Here is a 24190-nt window from a genome sequence, read left to right on the forward strand (position 1 = left end):
CCACCACCAAGTAAGTGTGTGGAGGGTGTGTAAAGGAATAGAGAAGGTGTAAGAAAAATGTAAACCCTTAGGGGACACATTAGAAGCTTCCATTCCACTACTTAAATATGCCCATTTATTCTATAGCGGAACAATTAGAGCACAGGGCGGTCCGGTACTCCTCACAAGCTGGAAGATGACACCGTTGACAGTAAGTTTTGGATTTTCTGGTTGATGGTACAACACTGCCCACATCCCCTATCTGTAAACAGATGTAGAATTATAAACCAAAGTTTAGTAAAAATGAACTTTTGTCTATTAGTAACGAAATAAATAAAAAATTTCCATTAGATCGAGACATTCAAAGAACCAAGAAAAATGTATCTTACCTCTGACTCTTTTCGATCACCAGCTTCTGATGTTGATTCTAATGTTGCATCATCGACGTCCTCCTCCGATTTCGAATCAGTAAATGCTTCCTCGTTTTTTTTGTCACCTGCCGGTTGGCCATTTGCACTGATATAGTAATTTGCCACGCTTCGCTCTGCTCGACACAGCAGCTCTAGTTTTGCATGACGCCTCTAATTCACAAATTCACTACATCTATTTTTTTGTTTTGCTATTTTCCTTGAAGAAATATTTTTTTGGACTTGGAATTTTAAAATTCATACTTCAAATGTCCAACTGAAATCACTATACTATCCGACTGTTCAAGCTTTGAATGAAATTTCAAATTCGTTTCCAATTGGATAATATATCTATATACATAAAGTCGCAGCCGCTCTCGCCCTACTCCTCTAAGAAACTGCGTGAGCCAGGAATTCTAGGAAGACTGAGAACGGGGTGACTGAAAGCGAGAGTTTGGTGTATACCTCATTGTTTGCCATTTTTTTTATGTACGCTTCCAATTTGTAAATTAATGCTCAAAACGCTCAACTGAACAGCTTTGATGAAAAAAAAATGAAATTCACTTACCTATCTAATTCTCGAACTTAAATGGTTAACTGGGGTAATGCGTTACGCCAATCGATATTCACGGTCGCACATAACTCACAGGAAATACTAATGCATTCACTCACTGATCTAGGACGAAGGCTGTATAGTTGAAGTGAATTATGGTTAGGGTCCCACTACAAACTATATCTTTCCATAGTAAGGATCGTACTTTAAACTTTGAATGGGGTAACATATTACCCCAATATGTTACTCCATTCAAACTGCTTCCCGAAAGATAGATCAGTCAAAGATAAAGGTAAGATCCTTTTAATATAACTCTATTTTACAACAAAAAATTTTAATGTAAGTAACATCTTAGAAATAAGAGACTTTTGTCCGTTATATTTGAACGCACTCTGCTGATAAAAATATGCTACAACTAAAACTGTTTGTCTTTAGAAAATAAAAAATGTAAATTGAGCAAATTTTAAATTTAGCTATACAGAGAGAAATTTCGAGAGATTGATTCACGGAACTACTCCTTGATTTTATCACGCTTTGGCACAAGAATTAAGATTTCAGAACCCTTGCTTTTAAAGCAACGGTCTCCAATTGTATACATTTCGATCACAGAGTCCGAGAATGTAAAGAACGTAAAGATTGTAGTTCTAAAATCACACGGTTCTGTGAACTTAGATCTCAAAATGTTTCTCCATGTAGATTTAACAATTATTTCGAATACCTTGGAACTTCTTTAAACCAGAAGAAACGTAAGGAGTTGAAACATTATTTTAGCCTCCCGAATTTCATTTTTGTGACGAAGCAACTAAATGAACTTCGTATTTTTGCAATAAGCTTTTTCTTTTTAGTTTCAGTTTCTGTTGCCAAAACTTCCCTTTCTAAGTAGCAAGCTTCAGTTTTGTCTCGACTCTAAATTGTTTGAACATTACCAAGCAGATGAAAAACTACTATTTTGGTTTCGATTAAATCAAATGATTCAATTAATTTCAGAATGTTCACTCCGCCCTACTAACGAATCTTTGACAAAAATTTGCAAACCAGTTACATTATAATTGACATTTTCATTATGAGATACAAAAATGAATAAAGGATATTTTTTATAGGTTTTGTCAAGAAAATGCAAATGTAAATGATGAATAATTGTGAATGGAGTGCAATTAGCACAGCAATTTCAAAAATAACATCCAGTACTTAAGAAGAGGCATAAGAAGGATAAGAAAAGGAGTGTTAAAAGCTTCAAAGAATTATTCAATGAGCAAGATGATCTCCGGTTGCCCATTCGGAAGGAATTTTATTTGTTTAGAGCATATAGTGAGTCATCTTAAGCAGCATCCTCATTTGCTATGGGGGCGTAGACAATATGTGAGCCGTTGTAATTGTCTTAACTAATGGCTGCATTAATTTAAGACAGTTTTCTTTACGAGATCATAGAGGATGCTGTATGGAAAGAAGGTCAAATTTTAAATTGTTTCTTAAAAATTGACAAATCCCTCGAATGCCAAAATATCGCCCAGAAAACTCTACAATTTTAGCCCCATATTAAATTCTGTTTACTTTCTCGTTCATTTACATCGTATTTCTTCAAAAAAGAAAAAGGATTAAATCGAAAAAAATCACATGTTTTCACCTGTTAACAATATAGCATGTATAACAAAATTATTTGAATGAGAAAATTATAAATGAGATATAAAAGGAATACATATTTTTGAATAAGAAATAATTTTGACATAAAGGAGAGTTAAAATAATATGTGGGAAGCATTTTGAAAGAAATTCTTAATACATCGGATTAATTATGATTACTACAGTTCGTGAACGAGAATTTGCCAATAGGGGAACTTGTTTCCCATCAAGAATAAATTCTTAAAATCTTTGGTATCTGTATCATTATTTATAAGTACATTAACTGCCTATAGCATTCACTCTACCTGTCTATTCATGATAAAGAACAAGCTGAGTTTAAAAAAAATTAAATACAGATTAGCGAATTCATTTTTTTTTAATTAGAGCGTTATGTACTCAAGAATGTTAACTATTGTAAATTATATCTACCAGGGTATACGCATTTGTATTTAACCCTATGCTACTAATATATATACTAATTTTAATATTCCAAATTGCATTTTATGAATAATCACCTTTATCGTTAATTTTCTTTTTAAAAACTTAACTTTGAAGGTAAACTTAATACGAATAACAGTACCTATAAAATTGACAAACACTTGATAGAAATGTTTCTTGCCATTTTTCTGACAAACTTTGAAACAGACAGTTTTCTGAAAAGATGGGACTTTTGATGGCCTTTATTAATTCTTAAATTGGCAAAGGCGTATTCAGAAGAAGCAACACAAAAATCTTGAATTCTTGGAAATATTAGGTGTACCTACCCTCACAGCATGAGATATCCGCGTGATATCCCATTTATTTCCCAGGATATCGTGGGCATATCCCAGGAGATCCTAGGTATATCGAAAATAATATCCTGCAAGGCGGAAACCTCGATAACCCTGGAATGTCAGAAATTTATGTCCCAATTCTATAATTGAGTATATTACTAGAAATTTAAATATATCTTCTGCCAATTATATTTATATTCAATCGTATCAATAAAATAAGAAATAATTTAACAATATTAGGTATTTTCCGGAGATTTGATATAAAGTACAATATTATAAAGTACAATAATAGTAAAGTTCGGTCTAACGTAACTTCCGGGTAAATTCCATCGTGGCTGTTAGTGTGCGAAAACTGTCGCGCAGTAATAAGTGATACTTTGACAAAAATCAACAATTTCTCGAATATTTGTGCCATATTATAATCAATTGTCATTTATATTATACAAACGAACGCGGTACATATTAGTTTAATTGTTTTTTTATCATAAAAACTGATTTTGCCGTTGAAAGGTGCGATCTCTAAACTGCGCAATTTAGCTTTGACAGGTACAATAACAGCCAACTTTTAAATTTTTAGGGAGTGAATTATTTTTTATTGTAACTAGGCGGTTCTTGGTTATGAAAATTATTCGCCTTAATAATTTCTTGCTAATTATACTGAGATAGGATTTTGAAAGAAACTGAATATTCGAGATTTGTGTAAAGTGGTTTTTTTTTTAACTGATGTTTGTAAAGCTTAATGTTTTCAGGCATTCTACATATTTTAATAAATATGCATTTCAGAAATATGGGATTCCATTGCCAAAATTGTGCATATCCCACACAGGACATTGAGTGGATATCGTACGGGGCGGAAAACTCGATATCCTTGGAATATGTCAAGGATATCCCGGGAGACTTTTGGGAGACTTTTCAGGATATCCTATATCCTGCCGAGATATCCTAGGGATATGCCAAGGATATCATTTTGTTGTGAGGGTAGTGATTATCAAAAAGAACACATGGATGACAAAAATTTATAAAATTAAAAGACTGAACCTCATATTACGAGCAATATATTCTTATAAAAAATTACAGTATTGCAGTCCATTTGGACTTCCTAAATAATTTAATATTTATAATGAATGAAGAGCTTTCATAATAATATTATCCTAATTTTTTTAGAGCAGATATACAAAAATGATATCATTATTAATTTTCCTCGACACGCAATATTTATAATAAAATAAATAACGTTTCGAGCAGATCAAGGTCAATAAGTTGCAATAACTCACAAGCATCAAGTACTATTCCAATTGAAAATTAATAAAATAACTTGCTCACCAAATCATCGGCCATAAAGACGATAATATGCGGCGACGTTTGAAATTGTCCGAATACATTTTCAATACAAAATCCTCCAATTAACAACAAGACGATACTCGTCTTAAGTAACCAATCTAACGACATCCTTCACGCCAATAGTCACCAAGCACTTTTTCTAATAGAACTAATCATAAAAAACACTTATTGCTCCATTTGAAATAAAAATTTCCTGCTTCTATTATATTTTGTTATTAAACAATAGCTTGTACTCCTGAAATTAATTTTAGTTTTTTTATTTTTAAAAAATTTTTTTTGACAAGGTCAGAATATTGTGGGCACGAGCTACTGAGGAAGTTTCTCGTGGGATAAATGCATTTATATAGTCCACCCACGAACCAGGATGAGAGTCTTATGAATGAAAAAAGCGAGGGAGGGGATTTGAGAAGGGGATAAAACCCAGACGATTGTAGCAATCAACAAAATACGTGGTCTCGTCTTACTGACGATCTTGTTTTCTCACTCATTTCCCTATCTGTATGAGGGATAGACAATGATTCATTTACAGCACGAGCTCAAGGGTCTTCTCGAGATTCAAGAATCAAAAGTGTGAATTTCAATTTCAGCCCATAAAATGGGTAATATCCTTATCCAGAGTTTTAGATTTGGTTGATAAATTAATTCGGATCATAAATTACGTCACGAGGTCAAAAAAGGGAAATAGATTTTTGCGACACTTACTATGGTAATTACTTACCGCTCATGCCATATTTACAAAGGATAAGCAATCAACACAAGGACTTAGGTTGAACTATACACAACTTTTTAAGATTTAAAGAAAAATAGAACTGTTTAATTTCATTATTAGGGTATGTTATTATGCTTTATTTTCTTATTTTGTGTGTGAGGGCGGCTTAAAAGTGGATAAATGGATACCATCTAGTACATCGGGCCTCATCCGAGTAGACCCGAGCCAGGTGCTGCTTAACTTTCGGGATCAAATGAGCGGATCCTTGGCGAAAGTTTCGAATAGGAATTAATTTCAAAACGCTAGAAAATGTGATGTATACTAGAATTCAAAACAATTTAAAATACTTGTAAACGGTTAAAAAGGTATCAAAGAATTCAACATCATTCGAAATATTCCAAGATAATTCGAAGGAACTCAAGGTGAATTAAACAAAATCAAAGGTGAATTCGAACTATTTACAAGAACTCAAATGGAATGGAAGCCGGAAGGAAGTTTCATACAGAAATGTGCGGAATCATTCGGACTGAAGTAGAATTGCTCGAAATCATACGGAATGAACTCGCGTCATGCGATGGATTCATTCGGAATGAAGATTTTCGCCACGCAAACATTCGGAATGTAAGTGAAACAAACGAAATCAACCAGAATGATCTAGCATATGGCGCCGGAATTTAACGGAATGTAAATTTTATTCACTGGCGTAGAATCATTTGATTTCGGTTTCAGAAGGATTCAGGCGGAATGAAAATTTCTTTCAGATTTGCGCGGATTCATTCGGAATGAAGCATTCGTAATTGATAGGAATGAATCGGAGTTTTCCCGAATCGGAGGTTGGAATAATAAAATTTGTTCTTGCTTTTTTTTCTAATCTCAAAAAACATATTTTTTGTTGATTTTTCGCAAAGTAAAACATGTAGCATTCAAAATACGCGCTTGTTAGGGGCAGGGTATGTTACTTCGCATTTACACCGCTTACTTCGCTTCTGATTGGTGGCGCGAAAGCAGAATCGGATGTTTAGAAATTGGCGCGACTTTCAAGTCAAATTTAATGTTCAGACACTGATTAAATAATTAATAAATATAATAATAAAATAATATTTTAGTTGTAACAATTAGGAATGTTTAAAAATTGAAGAGTTTTTTTTAAGTAAACTTTTTTTTTAATTCTATTATTTAAGGCTGTTGGAAAAATGTTGTAGCATCTAATACACAGTATTACAGTGAAACTCTTCAATAGCCTTTCCTTCTATAGCCCTTCCGAGAATTGACGCCATGCCGCATGTAGGTGTAACAGGAGCTCTGCGGGGTGCGCGGGATCCGCCATTGTCACTCAGGCGAGCCCTCAAGCGTGAACAAACAAAAGTGGAGCGGGCTATAATGAGTTAGTTCTAAAACACTGTCAGCTCCAAAATCGGCGCTACACAGTTAAAAAAAAAAGGATCAATTTTGTTGTAGAGCATTTTGCTCCAGCGATCATTTGACTCCTTAGTTTTTCAACTTTTCAAGTACACTGCACGATCAGAAACCATAAAAAGCTGGAAAATGAGCTGAAGTATTGTAAGAACATCAGCCATCTTGGCTTGACTTCATACATGATCCCGAATCAGATCATAATTATCTCAAAATTCGATCATTCTCTTCGGCCGATCAAAATGCTCTTGAACTCGGTATCATTTTCGTTGCATATCAAAATGATATTAATTTCGGTATCATTTTGAACACTTTTTTACTGTGTATGGGAGAGTTTCACTGTATTATTCTTCTGGGTTAAGACCGTAACAGTCCCTGACGCTTGGGTGATCCCGTTAAAAAAAAAGAAAAAAATAAGAAATAAAATAAGAATACAAAATAATAATTTATATTCAATCATTGTAATTTATTGCAAATCTAAAAATTAGTTTTTTAATTACATGAATTTTTTAAATATTAATTAATAATAATAAAATATTAATTGTCCATTTTTGAGATACACCAATACTAATGTAAATAAAGATACGCCACATAATGAACGCGCTTACTTTTTTTAATATTTCAATATAATTCGACCCCAGGAGACCAAAAATATTATTTTTGAAAATGCCCACAGTGGCCTTCGACACGAATCCAGGGATTCCGAATGTAAATAGGCAGGGTCACATGAATATTTTCTGTTGAATTTTGGCACATGACGCAACCTGATGCAACTATCGTGTCGAGAGTGTGGCTCTCATGCTTTTTGTCACGTTTGACTGAATACCGCCTCTCTCTCGGTCCCGCGGCTCCTCTCATCACCAAATTGCTGAGGACAGAAATTCTAACTATGAACATAGAAACTTGAACGAATTGTAACTCCGATGGATATCCGCGTCTGAAAGTTTTTTGAGCTGGATCGGCTTCTTACAAGTGGGTTTTTTTAGTTTAGAGATTTAAAAAAAACGTGACCTTCTTTATACCTAATTTTGAAATTTGTATAATCTACTAGTGCCAATTTAATACATTAAAAAAAATGGTTTATTCTGTTTATATGAGAGAAACAGTGTTCATATTAAGAATCCTCTAAAGATCAATTCTCCAATTAAAAAAGGTTTCATGGCCTGCCATAAGCTACAAATATAATTTTATAATTTTTTAACCAAATTATTTACCTTGTTTATAAGACGATTTTTTAATATTTTGAGATTATACCATTACTGTACTTGATATAATTTTTAGCGTCTTCGAGACGCATGGATTACGATCTATATTGACGAACTTTCGATGATAATTCTTAATTAATCAATAATAACTTAGAAAGTTAAAGAAATAATACATTGTTTACATGAACCAGATTTTTGTTTAAATTTTCAATATAACACTAAGATAGAAGTTGTCCATTGTAATAGAACACATCGTTTGGCATTTTTATAGGCTCTTTGATTCTATGAAAATAATATTTTCGGTAAGACAGAAACAATATCTTCAAAATATTGAAAGTCTCAATTTATTGTTTCGTTAGACAAAACCCTTTCTCTGTGAGGAAGTCAATTTATTTGATACCTATGAAGAAACAAATTGCTTATTAAAGATTGAACAAATAATTACACCCGTAATGAAAACACCCACGGTACCTGGCAACGGTATTTTATTATTAAAACTTATTGCCTAAATTGCAAAATAATAATAATTTTTGAATATTAGTTCCTGTATATAGTCGGAACTTGTACATTTCATTGTTTACAAGGTCTGTATAATTTACATCTACGAAATGAAGAGTTGTCCCTCTAAGTTCAAGGGATTAATTGATGTCAAGTAGAGACTTCATTCGCCGCTTCCTTGCCGAAAACTAGAACATTAGTGACCTACCTATAGTATTTTAATAATATAGTTTTCTGTAGTATAGTATTTTATCTTAAATGTGACATATATTTCACTAATAAAATAAAGGAGAAAATTAATATTATTCGATAAGAATGTATATTAATTAAAAAATTATATATATTTATCTATAGAAGGACTGTAGGGTTTCCAGTATTTTGTATATTAAATAATATACTAAACTTTAAGTCAGTACGGAACCAACTCTACATCAGCAATATATTATGAAAATATATTTAAGTTGAAAATTGATTCTATTGAGCGAATCAATTTCAAATCGCGCAGATAATCTGTGCTCAAGTCACAGAATTACGTGCAACTGAAATATGCTCAAATATGTGGTTTTTCAAAGTAAATAAGACGACACGTATATATTATTGATTAGTCGACTTTTTTTACAAAATTATAAGTATTTGAATTTTACAATTTGAAACGCGGGTTATCAAAAAATGGTCAAAATTTTTGTTAAGACTGTCATATTTTTTATTATAATATAGGTGTTTATCTTTTTCTTTCTGATTCTGATATAATTTTTGGCCCTCTTTCGTAATTTGCTGAAAAATTTAACAAAAGTTCAAAAGCAACAACGCGACTGCGGTTTTTCTGAAAGTTTTCAACCGAAACGTCATAAGGCCCCAACGAATTTAAAGGGATTAAATTATTTCTCAAAAAAAGTTTGAGAAAAATGATTCCTAATACTTTTTGCTATCTCTCTAACGTTATTTTTTCGACTTTTGGAAAAATATTGATAAAATCCTTTAATTTTTATTTTTTCACAGCAATAAAATTTAACGTGTGATAAATAAACGAAGAAGAAAATAATTAAGCAATTTAAATAACTCTTACATTCACATTTTTCCAGCAAATTCTCTCTTCCATAAAAGGCTCGAGCACAGGGTAGACTATTATTGAATATATTTTTTACATAAGGATGGAACAAGAAAAAATTCCAGTACATTTTTAGGGGATTTTCAGTAAATTGAATTTGAATATTTTCAGAAAAACCGCTTCCCTTTTGTTACTATTGAACTTTTTTTTAATTTTCCAACGAATTTCGAATTAGGACGTGGAATTATACGAACTTAAGTTGTGGTGAAAAAATATCGGTAAAGTAAGAATAGTCCTTTTGGTAAAATGTACACTATCGTACCTAATTTTAATGTAAAAGTGAATGAAAATGATGGGCCAGGTGCTGAATTATTGCATAAAAAGGTGGGAAAAATACCATTTGTCAGTTAAAAAGGTTGTTAAAATGCAGAAAACAATGTACCAAAGGAAAAAAGCAGCAACTTATTGACCGGTATGTGGAATGCAGGTTGTTTACACAACGTATAGTGTAAGGTTTCAACAGTGAAAAAATAATTTTTTGCATAAAAGTGAAATAATTTTAATGATTCAAAAATATAAAAAAAGGTTGATAAAGCATTTTTAATGAAATGCATTTAAAAATAAATTCATATCTATCATTATAAGTGGGTTATCAATTTTGAATTTTATCTAGCTTTCAAATTACTGAAATAAATGGAAATGCGATTTTTTTAGTCTGAACATAAAATGGTGAAAAAATTGTTTTTTATAAATACGTGAAACTAAAAGAAGTGAAAATATTTTTTTATTCATGTTTTTATATAGTACTTTTTAAATCAGGGTGACTGCTTGACGGGGAAGTTCGGAATTTTTTTTAACAGACGAGAAATATGTCAGTAAATTCATTTTTTGACTGGGAATTTTACAAATTTTGAGGAAACAAATACATCTAATCACTTAAAATATTACGAATGTCGTATCATACGATAATTTACAATAAGATCAATTAAGAGTTTTTAGACATGTTTATTATTATTATATAATATATAATATTATATAATAATTTATTTTAAAGCGTGAAATTGCAATGTAAACAAATTTTAAATTCAGGTTTGGAAGGCTTGAAAGAATTAATAATCCACAGGGTTGAATTTGAACATTTTTGATAAAAAAAACCCTGTTGAGTTGACCAACTGTAAATAGATGTAAATAATGTCATGATTTTTTTCTTAAAAAACTGCAGTTCGAGTATAAATAATCGAAAAGAACTTCCTTTCGAAAAGACGATTTTAATCTCATGCTCGAAACTAAAGAAGGTACATGCAGATTTTAATTTTCAATATTGAACTGTTTCAGTGAGAGAACGTTAGTATTTAAAGAACTTTAAACATACCCAGTGGGCACAAAATTTGGCGACGTCTTTACGACATCGTTACAACATCTTTACGAGAACTTTACGACATCCTATGCCCATGTCGTTTCGGTGTCTTTGTGATATCGTAAAGACATCGTCAAATCAAACGACTTATTTACGATATCGTAAAGACACCTTAACGGCATGGACATAGGATGTCGTAAAGTTGTCGTAAAGATGTCGTAAAGACGTCGCCAAATTTTGTGCCCACTGGGATCTGATTAAACCTACATAAACTATTTGTAATGAAAATAAGTTAAAATTAATAGAATGCAATGAGCAAATGCAAGTATCCTTGTTTACATCCTTCATGCTCGAAAAATACTCGTCTCTGCGCGCACATAACCTGACTCACATATCACTTTTACTGCATTTCGCGCAATTTTTAATATGCTTTTTAACCCTAGACGAATCCTATACATTTTTTTGTCCTCACAGGCTCTTGTGGGTGACAAATGTCCCCCATTTGGTTTCCTTGTGCACAATCTTTTCCTTTCATCGGAATCAAATGTTAATATACACCATTCTCTTCGTTTTTTAATGTCGAAGAAATTGTTGTATATAATATCCTGTTTCAATGAATTTAAAATGTTGAAAAAAATGCTTAAGCAAATAAAAATCGAGAAAAATCGTGTTTTTGACATTTTTTGGAAAAAATCATGTCATTGCTTTCATAATAGACTAATTTTAAAATTTCAAACGCCATTTTGAAAGATAAATTGCACCTTAAGGTGATGTAGATTATAATTAGGTTCCTTCCAAAAAGTATATTTATTTGAATATTCGAAGTTAGAAAATTTAAGAAAATGAGAAATATCATAAATGCGGGCAGAATGCTTATTATTATAAATAATTTGAATATATAATAGGTCAATCTCTTTGTTTTCGGATGCACAATAAGATGGTTTCATTTAAATAAAGATAAAAAAATTAAGAAAAATTTTCTTTCAATGAAAAAGCGGTAAATAAGTTTGAAAGATAGGAAAAATTCATCAGAATTAAAAAAAGAAGCCTTTTCTAAAAAAACTATTTTTATTTTCAAACTAATTCTCGAAATAAAATTGAATTAAAAAACAATTAAAATAAATTTTTCATCAAATAAGCTCAATATACTTCGGTGCAAAGGTTGCACAAGACCGCCCTATGTTCGTCACACCCAGGACGGTTGCAACTTCTCTCTCTTTCCTGCGACACTGTTGTCACAGCATCGGCACTTTTTAGTTCGTATATTCTGGACATCTTTGATAAAAAAAAAAACAATTATTCATTTGTTATTTATTAATTAAATTATTATTGGAATTTATGAGCACTGTATGAATAAAATTAAAGAAAACAACATTACATTGATATATATATATATATATATATATATCACATTTTTAGTAATTTTTACATATAAGTTTCACTTAAATTACAAAAAATCAATTCGAAACCTTAAAATACCATGATACACTGTAAATATACGTCAAATGCGTTTATTTACATGAAAATATGAAATTAACTTAACGTGACGAAACTCGAACGTAACGGATCCTCTGGGGAACAAATGTTCCCCAAGCGCTCAGCATTTGCTTTTTACTTGACAGACAACGAACAATCGGCAAAATCAACCACTTCACCACACTCTATGATAGTCGAACTGAATTATGGTTATAGGGTCTGCACCAAAAAATCAGAGATATTTGTTCAGGAGAATAAATTGAATTTCGCGTGGGGCACATTTGTCCCCCGCAGGATCCTCTTGTGCGCACCAACCTTTTTTCTTTTCAATGGATTTTCTCATGGTCTATTAGACATTTCTTTTTTGGGAAGTTTTTTAACTTCCAATTGTTCGAAATAGTTTTTTTTCGTCAATGTTTACTATTCCCACATAAGTTTCAGTCAAAATTGACCGAAACTCACATGGGAGTGCTATATATCTCTAGCGCTTGCGCAATGTCGTTTTCTTAAATGAAAAGGTCTATCGGGTAGTATGTAGTATTTCCTGCATTAGTTCACCAAAACCATATAGACAGCAGCACCAATCAGACCTGTGTCCGCTCGTGAAACATTCCCACCTTCGACCGTAGAGATTTGACCACCAGAGCTTTTCAGTAACCTGACATATCATTTTATCCCTTTTTAACCAACGCAAATAACATAAGAAAAGTATATAGTTTAAAAAAAAACATTACCAGGTTGACAAAATGACTACTGCGCCATAGTTTATTTTCTCAAAGTTGTCAATAAGATTGTTATGTTTTCAAGAAAAGAACAGCTGATTCAACGCACCGGCAAAAGTGGGGTTGGACGTCGATCATTTTTGAATCTATTGGTCACCGAATTTCACGGTACCAAATCTAGAGGTAAATTGCATTTATTGATTAATTTTCAGAGATAAAATACCCATTGCAGCATTAAAAAGAGTGACACCACATTCCGCTACATAACCTATCAATCTTATGTTAACGTTATTGATTAAATGTTACTATTTTAAACAATCAGGTTTGACCTTTTTAATTATACGACGGTAATTAAAAGCTCTTTAAACAAATTTTTAGTTTATTCATAAATGTGGGTATTGTTACATCATTGTTTTTTAAAATAATTTTATATTCCTTTTTTTAAGTTATTGACTTCATTTTCAGACGGAAAGGAACAAGTTTTGGCAAATCTAGCAAACTTTGCCTACGATCCAGTCAACTACGATTATTTAAGAGAGTTGAAGGTGATAAAACTTTTTTTGGAAACTCTATCCGAAAATAACAAAATTCTTGTAAGATTTGCGGTTGGAGGCATCTGCAATTTATGTTCTGGTGAGTTTCATATTGTCACGGTTTCAAACTAATACCTTGAGATTTTTCGTGAAGTAATAGTTGTTCCTGGGAAATATCTACCTTCTCAGTTAGAAGGCTTGAATTGAAAAGAATTGTGAAATTCTGATTTCAGCGTGAAAATGAACATTTTTCTACCCTATTTAAAACCTTATTCTTCCACCGACCTCTCAATCTCTCATCCGCAAGAGAGTAATACATTTTTTTAAAAGTGTATTCCCCTGTCGTTCCCATAGCGGCGGCAACGACTTCTTTAAAAAAATCTAGAATCAATTGCTTTTAATTTCGTAAAGTAGAATGTATTTCAAATTAAATTAATTTCTTCCAGAAAAAATATATATTGAATTGTTTTTAATTCCGCGAATTATAATTGATTTAATTCCCTCTAATACCTTCAGAGTAAATCTTTTATGACTTTGTTTCAAATTCCAAAATATAGTATATATTTCAAAAGAATATAATTTCCACTGGTACCTTCCGAAAATGTCGGTTTGAAAATATTTTTTAATTTTTTTCCTGGAATATAAGTTTAGAGGTTTAAATTATCGTGAATCTTATAAATAAGATTTTTGAGATCTTTAAATAAATATATACTTTCTGAATGTATAAACTATAAATAAAGTGAAGTAGGTGATTAGAATTATTAATTTTAGGGATTTTAATAGTAATTACATAAATCTGTAACTGAAAAAAGATTATAAAAATTGTTACTGTAAAATGTATACATTTTTTAAAATAGTAAGTAAATAATTAATTAATTAAAAATATATACAACCAAAGTAATAATAATAATAACAAATGAATAATTAGGTGAAAGTTAAGATTAAGAGGGGAAAGGAGAGAATTACCATTTTACTATTAAAAATTGTTTTTAACTATAACAAGTTTATTTTGCAGATCCGGAGAACAGAGAATACGTTTTACGAAATCAAGGAATCCCATTAGTCTCTTCCCTTCTTTCTTCTCCTGACGAAGAAACAGTTTTATCAGCAATCACAACTCTTATGTTCCTGATAACTCCGCCAACAAAACCGGAAATAGCTTCGCCCCAAATAATCAATTGTATGATCAGTTTCTCAAGGATTGGAAACTCTCGAATTCGCAACCTCGCTTCAATTTTTCTAACCGATCATTGCAATACCGAAGAAGTTGAAAAAGTCCGAAAGACTTCTGAGGAAAGTCTGAAATCCATTCCTCTTCCTCATGAATAAAAATTCCTCCAGCAAGAAGAAAGAAATCATTTCCAGCATGAAGGCGAAAACACTTCGCACTCTTTTCAAATCGGTAAAAAAATATTGCACAATTCCTCCAGACGTTGAAACAAGCCAGAAGAGTATTGTTTCAAATATTAAACCTGGAAGTCGAGTTTCGATACTCCGAGTAATCACAAAAGAAGATGTCCATGCTTTTGCTCAATTGACTAATGATTACAATCCGATTCATGTGAATTCGGAAAGAAACATTGCTCACGGTGCTTTCCTCAATGGATTATTATCCGGAATTCTTGGAACAAAATTACCAGGACCTGGAACACTTGTTGTTGACCAAGTTTTGAGGTTCCCAAAACCTTGTTTTGTCGGCGACACTGTCGAACTTTCGGTGGAAATAGTGTCAGTGAGAAAAATAATTAAATGCAAATACAAGTGTGTGGCAAATTCACACAGAGTGGTTTTGGAAGGGGAAGCAAAATTAATTAAGAACGAGGGTATAACCCAAAAGATTGTGACGTCAAACTAAAATTGTCAATAACTTTATACCCAAAAATTGCCAAAGACTAAATTCTAAAAAGGCCAATAACTTGAGAGACTAAAATGTAAAAGAAAGTATTTATTATATAAGATTTTGGGAATCAATATTTAATATTTCGATAGAAAGTGATAAATTTTTCGGATGTTTATACTTAATGTACGACTAAATATTTAAAAGTAGGTCATAAGCGAATTAAATAGAGGGAATGTCCAGAATTCTGCACTCTTAGCAGTTTGCCGTAATCAATTCTAAAATTGCGCCATCACTAACTTGCCAGTGGATCGCAAAAAAGTAGACGTTTCGCATTTACATCAAGATTTGGCGAGAGTCAAGTAAGTCTTAATTAAATCACTTTTAAAAACTCGAAATAATAATAATAATCTTTGAATTAATTCCCATTTTTCCACATACAAGTTAATGTGTTTCATATGAATGATTGTTAGTATCATTGATTTTTAAGTTATTAACTTTGCTCTGTAAATTCAAATTGGTGAATATCAAAAAGCTAAAGAAAAAACTGAAAATTGCCTATTGTTTAACAATATTTAATTGCAAATTGAAACCGATCGGTAACATCAAAGCTTCAAACAATTCCAATAATATTTGCCCGACTTAAGATAATTTATTTCTTTAAAAGTAATTGAATTTAGGGCTCGATTTTTTCAGATTTTCATGATTATTATTACAAATACCCATCTGATAAAAAAAAAGTTCAGTCTCGTCATTATCTACAAGCCTATATTCAAAAAAGATCAATTTTTTAATTTCCATCCCCCGAGAGGTAAGGACAATAATTTTACACGATTTCGAGCGCTGGGCGAATCTCTTGATCCTGACCCTCAATTTATAATTTTTGATTAAAAAAAAATCTGTTCTAACTACTTAGAATGCCACTCGATACTACACAATATAATAGATACCTATTATTAATTTTTATCATCTTTAAAACTGTTATGATTTTAATTTAAAATTACAGTTTTCAATGTGCAATTCTAAAATAGTTAAATTTTTTATATACAGTTTTTAATGCTTTTTTTTTCGAATTATTCAATTTTACGGGCATTATATTTTACCTCTTTCAGTTTTGGCGGCTTCCAATTTCAAATTGCACAGTGTTGTAAGCTTCTGCTTTAAATTTTAGAATTTTGAATGCTTAATTTTGAAATAGTGGTGAAAAAGGTCAAAAATAAATTTGACTTTCTTTGAATGTAGAGTTCCTTTTATTGCCAAGAAAGTTTTGTTTTTTCCTTTTGATAACTTCGAGGTAAAAAATGGACATATGAACTATGCCTTTCATATGAAGTTTGGTTAGTTAGCAACAAAAAAGTATAATTTATTTTTGATTTTCCTTTTTGAAGGTCAAATGTTTTTTTTCTAACAATGCTTATGATTAACGGAAAGGTTACAAAAAACGCTATCGAAACTTTAGTGATAAACGATAGATTTTTTGTTAGTATTGACAGTGTTAGAAATCTCCAAAATGGATAGTAGTTGAGACATAATGCCCTATACGTTAAAAGTCTAATTTTTTATTTTACGTTATTAAAAGAATCTAATTTTAATTTCAAGTACATTAAATTTAGAAAAATGTTAATGCTTCAAATATATTGATTTTCTAGTTGAGTTGAAACTTAAGTTGAAGCATTTTTCAGGTTTGAAATTTCTAATTTTTTAATTTTAATTTACTGCTAATAAGAAAAGGCCCTTGCCTCTTTTGATTGTAAGACGCTCAAAAATGCTCTGAATTGTTCAATAAAAAGCATGTACATTTTTCGGATTTTTCCTAACATCTATCGCTTAAAGAAGGGCCGAAAACCACTGTTTTTGTGGGAGGTTTCGCCTTATAACTATTGACCAAAATTTTTCAAGATAAAAGTGATTATATCGTTGAATCCGGAAGATTGTAAGCTTTCAGATGCTTTATATATATATATATTTTGTATATTTTTTTATATTTGTATATTCTGTATTTTTAAAATTAATTAATTCTATAAGTTACGTTCAATGTAGAATTATTTAAAGTCAAATTAAGACCCACATTATGTAAAAAAATGTTTAATAGAAACTATATAAGTAGTAATACATTATATTAAAAATTGTTTGTTTCAGTACACATTTAAAGATGCGCGCCATTATATCAATAGTATTTTTGTGCATTATTTTTACAAATGCACTAGAAAATAAGCAAATGAGAGAAAAAAATCTTACAAAAGAAACAAAAAAGTCACATCTACCAATTGGTTGTTACTGTGGAGTTTTTATGAGTGGTCAGTTTAAAAAGGGAAGCAAGGAACAGCCAAACGGAAATCCGGCCCTCCTTCAGGAGCATTCAGAAACTTTCCCTTGTAATCCTGTTGGGAACAAAATTTGTATCAACAGATGTCTAGAAATTGTAAGTACATCAATTTGTAATTTATATTAATATATGTTACTTCTTAATATTTTTTTGAATATTCTAATTGACGAATTCGAAGTTTCCAAATTCCAATGGATTAAAACTAAGTTATCTTCAAATATGTATTTTGACAATTGTGATAGTTTATTAAATTTGTAATTAAAATGTATATTTCTCCTAACACTTCCTTTTTGCATCATTGATTGTTTGATTTGCAAAGTAAAATAATAACAAACTGTTTAAGAAAATAATTCCTGATTTTATTAAAAATGAGATGAATTTTAAATACTTTTAATCCACAACAATTTTTTATTCAAAGCTAGTAATTTTAATGGATTCAAATTTCGAGTTATAGTTTATAAGCATTCTGAATTCTATCCATACAAAATTGAATTAGATACTTTTAAATTTTCTATTTTTGAAATGAATAATTTAAGTAGCTTACGTTTCAAAGGTTTATAAATTCTAAATTTCCTTTGAATTATGAGGCTTTCAACAATGGATATCTTAGAAATATATTTACTTTCATAATTTTACAATTCTAAATCGCATTTTTAAGTTTCGATGACTTTGAATCTGAGATTTAAATTTTGATGATTTTAAAATAGAAAGACCTTAAAATGGGGTAGTTGCATGAATTTTAGATCATATATTTTCTAAACACAGCATGCATTTCTATTACTTCATAAAAATATTCTAATAATACGATTAATATTACTAAAATTCCATTTCTGAGAATAATTCCTTAAAAAACAAAGTATCAAAAATCCTATTCAAACAACTCTGGGACTTCGAATTCAGAAAAAAATTGTTCCAGTTTATCATGGTTTTAGTGTCTTTTAATTTCATAGAGAGGGGGGGGGGGGGGGGGGGGGGGGTACTTAAAAATATGCAACCTCCCTATTGAAAGCATTCGCATTCAGTTGCCTTTAAGATTGAATAGTTTCCAAATTCAGTTTCATTCATACAAGTGTGTTTTTACTTATTCAATCATTCTCACGTTCAAATTCTTTAATCTCGATAGTTTTTTATGCATTTTTAAAGGGTTAAATCACTGTAGAATTTTTCAAAAAGTCGATATTTTTGTTGCTTAAAAGGTGTTTTAGGCTCTTAAAAATAATATACCAAAAGATGGAGGGCAGAAAAAATGTCTAAATGGCCAAATTTTAAAATTCTGCTACAACGCCTCTCATGTATGCGCCGTTGATTTTAGAGTAGGTACTTTAAACTCATTTTTCTGGAAACCACTTTTTTTCAACTGGCCGGAAACATAATTCGAACAAGTCATTACCGATAGATTTGAAATTTTAAAAATATATTCAAAATTACTTTCTCCAACTGCGTACAAATGATTTTTGTTTATATTGCGTAGTTTTTTGTTTTTTATAAACAATTTTGTAACGATTTCTTCATGAAATTTTAAACTTTTTTTAAAAGTGCACCATGTTGCGAAAAATCTATATATCGAAAAATTCCACGTACGTGTCTTGTTGTTGTTCTATAGAATCGAGAAATCTTTGGTTTTTTCATCCAGGTCAAAAATTGTGTGAGTTAGGTTTTCGGCCGTAGACACCTTAAAAGAAAGGTGTCGACGGAGAAATGCTACGCAGCCGCCAGTTCGTCATGAACGGATTTGCAAAGAGTATTCTGTGTACTTTATTATTAGTATTATAAATCTCATTTTACAAAATTTGGATTGATCTCTTTATTGAGCCAAAAAAATTCCCGAAATATGCCTATTTTTGCCTGCTTTACAGTGGTTTAACCCCCTAATTCGATTTCTTTAATACTATAATCAATTTTTTCTTATATATTTTCCTATTTCCTTTATTTTTTCCAGTTCGTAAAACACTTGCCAAACAGTCAAGCAATTCTTTGCGGATCTATGGGCCGAGACTGTGTTAAGGAACGCGTAAGTTTTAAAGCAAAACCGATATTTATTTTTCATCCAGAAAATAAAAATTCTTCAACAAAAATCCTCTTCTTTCCAGGCATACCTGTTCGTAAAAAATTGCAAGGACGTATGGATCAACTCGAACTTATCACCTAGTAGAGAATACTGTTGTAAGGACGGCAACCCTTACAAATGTCCACCCTAAAGTTAAATTTTACCTCCTTAAAATAAGATCACCTTACAACTAAGTGACGTATAATCCATTTGTCATATTTATTACCACTTGCATGCAATAAACACCGTCTTTTCTAAAATCCTCCCTTCTTTTCAAACATCCCGCCTGAGTTTATAAATAGATCCAAGTCTTGACTCGCTCAGCTTAGCGGAGGAATCGTGCTCGTGGTCCAAGATTAATGCCTGAGAAAATCTATATTTAGATTCTGTGTCAGAAAAATGAATTCTCCTATTTTCACGACAAGGACGTTGTTACATTTCTCTTAAGTTTTCTTCCACAAAAGCTGTTTTTTTCGTTGATATTAAAAAATCAAAATAAACATTTTCAACCCTAGTTCAAACCCAATATCGGGTCAAGTTCAGGTATAACCTCAATAATCAAGGGTACTTCTCGATTATTTTAAATCGCCGATTAGTTGGCAAAGCCTTTGATACTAAACGCGTGTGTCTTTAAAATTAAGTTCAGCTAAAATTTAATTCTTGCAAAATTTACTTTGTATTCCAATTCTTTAACAATCCTCTGATAATTCCGTCCAAAAATTATTTTTAAATAAACAGTGATTTATATAAAAATAAACAATTTCCAAAGTTTTTGTAGTAACTGCAAAAAGTGCAAGTGATGTATAAAAACTGGATTTAGTTTCATTTTTGGAAAATGTGCGCGCGACTTCTGGCATGTCCTTTGTGTTCGCAACCTGGTTTCCTGACTCTAGATGCTCTCCGAACTGGTCTCGTTAGCGTAGCGACTCGACCACTCGTGTGTCCAGTTTGCAATGAAGTTTTATTGGGAATTGACAAACTCACGATCCACTTATTCGGCCACACGATTAATCAAAATAACGCAAACTTGAGCCACGAATCTAATGTGGAAACTACTACCAACAACGTTCAGATTCTTCACAACATTCAGACAATTCCTTTCCAAGCATGGAGTTTACTCAAAACTCAGAATATGAAAATTCCCCAGGCTGGAGAAATCCAGGAAAAAATTCCCACCATAAGACAGGAACGAGAATCCTTCCCTCCAAAAGAAAACAAGACCCGGGCGAATACTTCTGAAAATCAGGAACAGAAACAAGGTCGACTGATTTTCCTACAAAATTTGTCTTCTGAGCAGATTTTTCCTACGAATCTGGGACATAATGAAATTGGAAACAGAAATTTGAATTGTGGTTTTCGGGAAAGTCGTGAGAGTGTAATTCCCCAACAGAAAAATCAGGAGAGACAGATAAAAACTTCAGAATCAAATTTGATTCAGAATAATTCGAATCCGATTCAAAATGATTCGAATCTGATTGAAAATAGACCTTTGATTCACCAGAATGAAAAATCTGTTCCCAATTTGCAAGTAGGCACGATCCAGGATTCTTGGTTTCAGAATAATTCTCTGATGATTGATCAGGAGAGTTTAGTTGTTAGGGAACCTTCTAAAAATTTGGAAACTACTCAGGTTTCAAATTTGTCAATTAATGGAAATGCTGAAAAAAGTTCTTTCCCTGCGAAGCCTTCTGGATTGACAAATTCAAAAAACGGGAATGAGTTCCCAAATCAAGAGAATGAGACTGGACTGAAGAATTCCCCAGCTGAGAATGATGAAAGCAAGAAAAAAAGCCCAAATGAGATTCTTCCTCATTTGAAAAATGTTAGGCTGCTGGCTTCGAAAGAAAAGATGGAAAGATGCAATATTTGTGGTTATAGGTTCGATGATAGGAAGATCTTGATTCTGCATAAACAACTGGTCCATATGATTGCAGAAAAGGATTTGAATGTCAGGCCTGAAGATTTGTTAAAAAATTACCCTTGTCATTTGTGTTCAAAAGTTTTTAAGATGAGGGGAAGTCTGATGGTTCATATGAGAGTGGCACATACTGGTTATAATTTAGGTATATTTTTTATATTTTTTCATTACTGAATTATTTATATTTCTTGTATTTATTTGTCTATTTCGGTGTAGGTTCTTTAACAAAAGATTTTGAATTGTCACCAAGCAATGAAAATGGTTACAACTGTCCAACTTGTGGAAAGAATTTTAAGAAGGTACTGATCTGGGTTCTCAAATAATCTAAGGCATTAACGAATATTCTGATTTCAATAAAAATACTTGCAGGAGCAGCATGTGACGCAGCATTTAAAAACCCACGAGGGAAAGCAATGGGAGTGTGATGTCTGCAGTAAAATGTTTACAACCAAGTATTTTCTAAAAAAACATAAAAGGCTTCATTCTGGCGAGATGCCTTACAAATGCAACATTTGTGACAAAACTTTCACCTTTCAACAATCTTATCACAAACATAGATTGTACCACAAAGATGATAAGCCACACACTTGTACCACTTGTGGAAGATCTTTCAAAGAACTCTCGACTCTGCATAATCATGAAAGGATACACACAGGAGAAAAGCCTTTCGCTTGTGAAACTTGCGGTACATTTAATTAATTTTCAAATAAAAGCTTTTAGAAGTTTCTTTTAACAAAATTTAAAATAGTCTTGTGAATGTAGAAGAGCTGAGAGTAACTAATAAGTGTTGGATTCGCGTTTTTCTGTTTTTGTTTACAGTTACTAACACAATAACTTGGAGTACCTTTCGAAAATGTTTTAATACTGCGATGACAGAAGATTGATGCATGAGTAATAACAGTTGTGATATCCAGAGTGGTGAGTTTTTGGTCAAACTGTTTAGAAACTTAAATACCTTCCAAAGGATAATTTCGAGAACGAGTTTCTGCAATATTTTTAAAAGAAAAGAGTTTTAAAAGATTTCTTTTCCAAAGGAAAATGTTTTCGACAACGAGTCTCTTATTTGGTGCATCGAAGGATACACACTGGAGTCATGCCTTATAAATGCACAGTTTGTGAAAAAAGCTTCAGATACAAAGTAAGTTATTTCCATTATTAAAAACTGAGTTGATTTAAAACTTTATTTTTTAAATGGTAATAAATATATAAGTACATATGTCAATTTTGTAGGAAAAATGAGCCATTTTTCTTATTAAAAACTTTCAAAGTTTGATTATCGTAGTAAAAAATATAAATGAGAATCAAATAATTCAAACAGAGAAAAATTAAGTTTATGAAATTTTTACTTTTTTAGGTAAGCCAAAGAACTCACAAATGTCAAGTACCTCAACCTGAAACTTCAACACAAAATTCAGAAACTATAATCCAAAGATTACTTCAAAATTCGGAACTGAAAGAAACCAAAACTTTTGAAGTGCAACCACATCAAATTGATACTGATTGCAGCGAAGGAAATAAATTCATATTGTTGGTAAATACAGAAGGTCAACATATTCTAACCAGAGAGTCTGATGTGAAAAATGCAGAATCAGTGAATGAAAACTCCAATGCAAAACCTGCAGAAGTTCAAAATTCACAAAAGGAGAAGCAGAATATTTGGATACAGGAGACGAATAATATAAGTTTCAAGGATTCAATGGACGTTTCTACAAAAGAACAGACTAACAATGCAAAATTGCATTTGGAGGATCCACACGATTTTTTTTCAATGGTTATGTCGCCACTGGAGAATGATTTATCCAGTCCTTCAGCGGAAATGGAACATTTGAGACTCTCGAGTCCAGTTGAGAGAGAAAATGGAAATAAGACCACTAAAATTTTTTCGCCAAGTCGAGATAGTCTAGAAATTATAGGGATAGGGGACAGTAATGTGGAAAGATTTGAGGAAAATCATATCGGTGGGTCCCTGAGAACTATAGATGAGTCTCTAAATGAACTAATTTATGGAATTAATAGAGACTAGTGGGTGGGATACTTTAAATGTTGTTATTGAATAATCAATGTTTGTGAATGAGAGAGTTCTGCGTCTATAAATAATTTATCGATTGTTACCAAATCTTTTTTTATTATACCCTTTTCACTGTTTTCAGAGATTCGAGCAAATTTTAATGAAACTAATAGCATGATATGCAGATGTAGACATTGCTCTATCATTTAATTAATGTAATAAAATGAAATAATCGGGATAAATAAAAAATAGTAATAAGATTGATTGCACTATTTAATAATATTTTATTTAATCGCTTATTGAGTACTGAATAAAATTATTCGTTGGGTCAATTAGTTTCGTAATACGAATTTTCTACAAGCGACATTTACTTGTTTATTTTGTTCTCAGAACATTTTCCCTACCTAAAGTTTTTGGCCAA

The 24190-nt window shown here is 31.5% G+C and overlaps 3 protein-coding genes across 4 annotated transcripts in view; 2 read left to right on the forward strand and 1 right to left on the reverse strand.

The window, feature by feature from the left end:
- The window catches only part of LOC117179864 (arylsulfatase B-like), a 38627-nt gene extending 33651 nt beyond the window's left edge, over positions 1 to 4976 (reverse strand). The window contains exon 1 of one of the 2 annotated variants that reach the window (XM_033372030.1): positions 4655 to 4976. In XM_033372030.1, the coding sequence (XP_033227921.1) occupies positions 4655 to 4780 (126 nt within the window). In that variant the 5' untranslated portion in view covers positions 4781 to 4976. Of the gene's footprint in view, positions 1 to 3322; positions 3443 to 4654 lie in introns of those variants that run through there. The other variant, XM_033372031.1, reaches the window with a different exon arrangement.
- Positions 4977 to 12968: 7992 nt separating this feature from the next.
- LOC117180079 lies at positions 12969 to 20103 on the forward strand. Its single transcript, XM_033372395.1, has 7 exons — positions 12969 to 13283; positions 13566 to 13733; positions 14649 to 14822; positions 15064 to 15365; positions 17623 to 17892; positions 19736 to 19807; positions 19887 to 20103. Exons 1-7 carry the CDS (start codon positions 13175 to 13177, stop codon positions 19992 to 19994), a joined length of 1203 nt encoding a protein of 400 aa, XP_033228286.1. The 5' UTR covers positions 12969 to 13174; the 3' UTR covers positions 19995 to 20103.
- A 96-nt stretch (positions 20104 to 20199) lies between these two features.
- LOC117180078 (zinc finger protein 2 homolog) lies at positions 20200 to 23872 on the forward strand. The gene is made up of 5 exons (XM_033372394.1): positions 20200 to 21906; positions 21978 to 22060; positions 22131 to 22446; positions 22796 to 22899; positions 23116 to 23872. Exons 1-5 carry the CDS (start codon positions 20679 to 20681, stop codon positions 23782 to 23784), a joined length of 2400 nt encoding a protein of 799 aa, XP_033228285.1. The 5' UTR covers positions 20200 to 20678; the 3' UTR covers positions 23785 to 23872.
- Positions 23873 to 24190: the final 318 nt, after the last annotated feature.

This window comes from Belonocnema kinseyi, chromosome 9, assembly GCF_010883055.1.
Source record: "Belonocnema kinseyi isolate 2016_QV_RU_SX_M_011 chromosome 9, B_treatae_v1, whole genome shotgun sequence".
NCBI classification, from domain to species: Eukaryota; Metazoa; Arthropoda; class Insecta; order Hymenoptera; family Cynipidae; genus Belonocnema; species Belonocnema kinseyi.

Bases quoted from the DNA above. Each gene is read 5' to 3' on its own strand.
- LOC117180078 (XM_033372394.1), top strand. From the start codon at position 20,679: ATGTGCGCGCGACTTCTGGCATGTCCTTTGTGTTCGCAACCTGGTTTC. The intron at 22,061-22,130 runs GTACTGATCTGG...AAATACTTGCAG, and splicing joins GTGGAAAGAATTTTAAGAAG to GAGCAGCATGTGACGCAGCA. The intron at 22,447-22,795 runs GTACATTTAATT...TCTTTTCCAAAG, and splicing joins TTTCGCTTGTGAAACTTGCG to GAAAATGTTTTCGACAACGA.
- LOC117180079 (XM_033372395.1), top strand. From the start codon at position 13,175: ATGTTTTCAAGAAAAGAACAGCTGATTCAACGCACCGGCAAAAGTGGG. The intron at 15,366-17,622 runs GTGAGAAAAATA...ACACATTTAAAG, and splicing joins TTTCGGTGGAAATAGTGTCA to ATGCGCGCCATTATATCAAT. The intron at 17,893-19,735 runs GTAAGTACATCA...TATTTTTTCCAG, and splicing joins TCAACAGATGTCTAGAAATT to TTCGTAAAACACTTGCCAAA.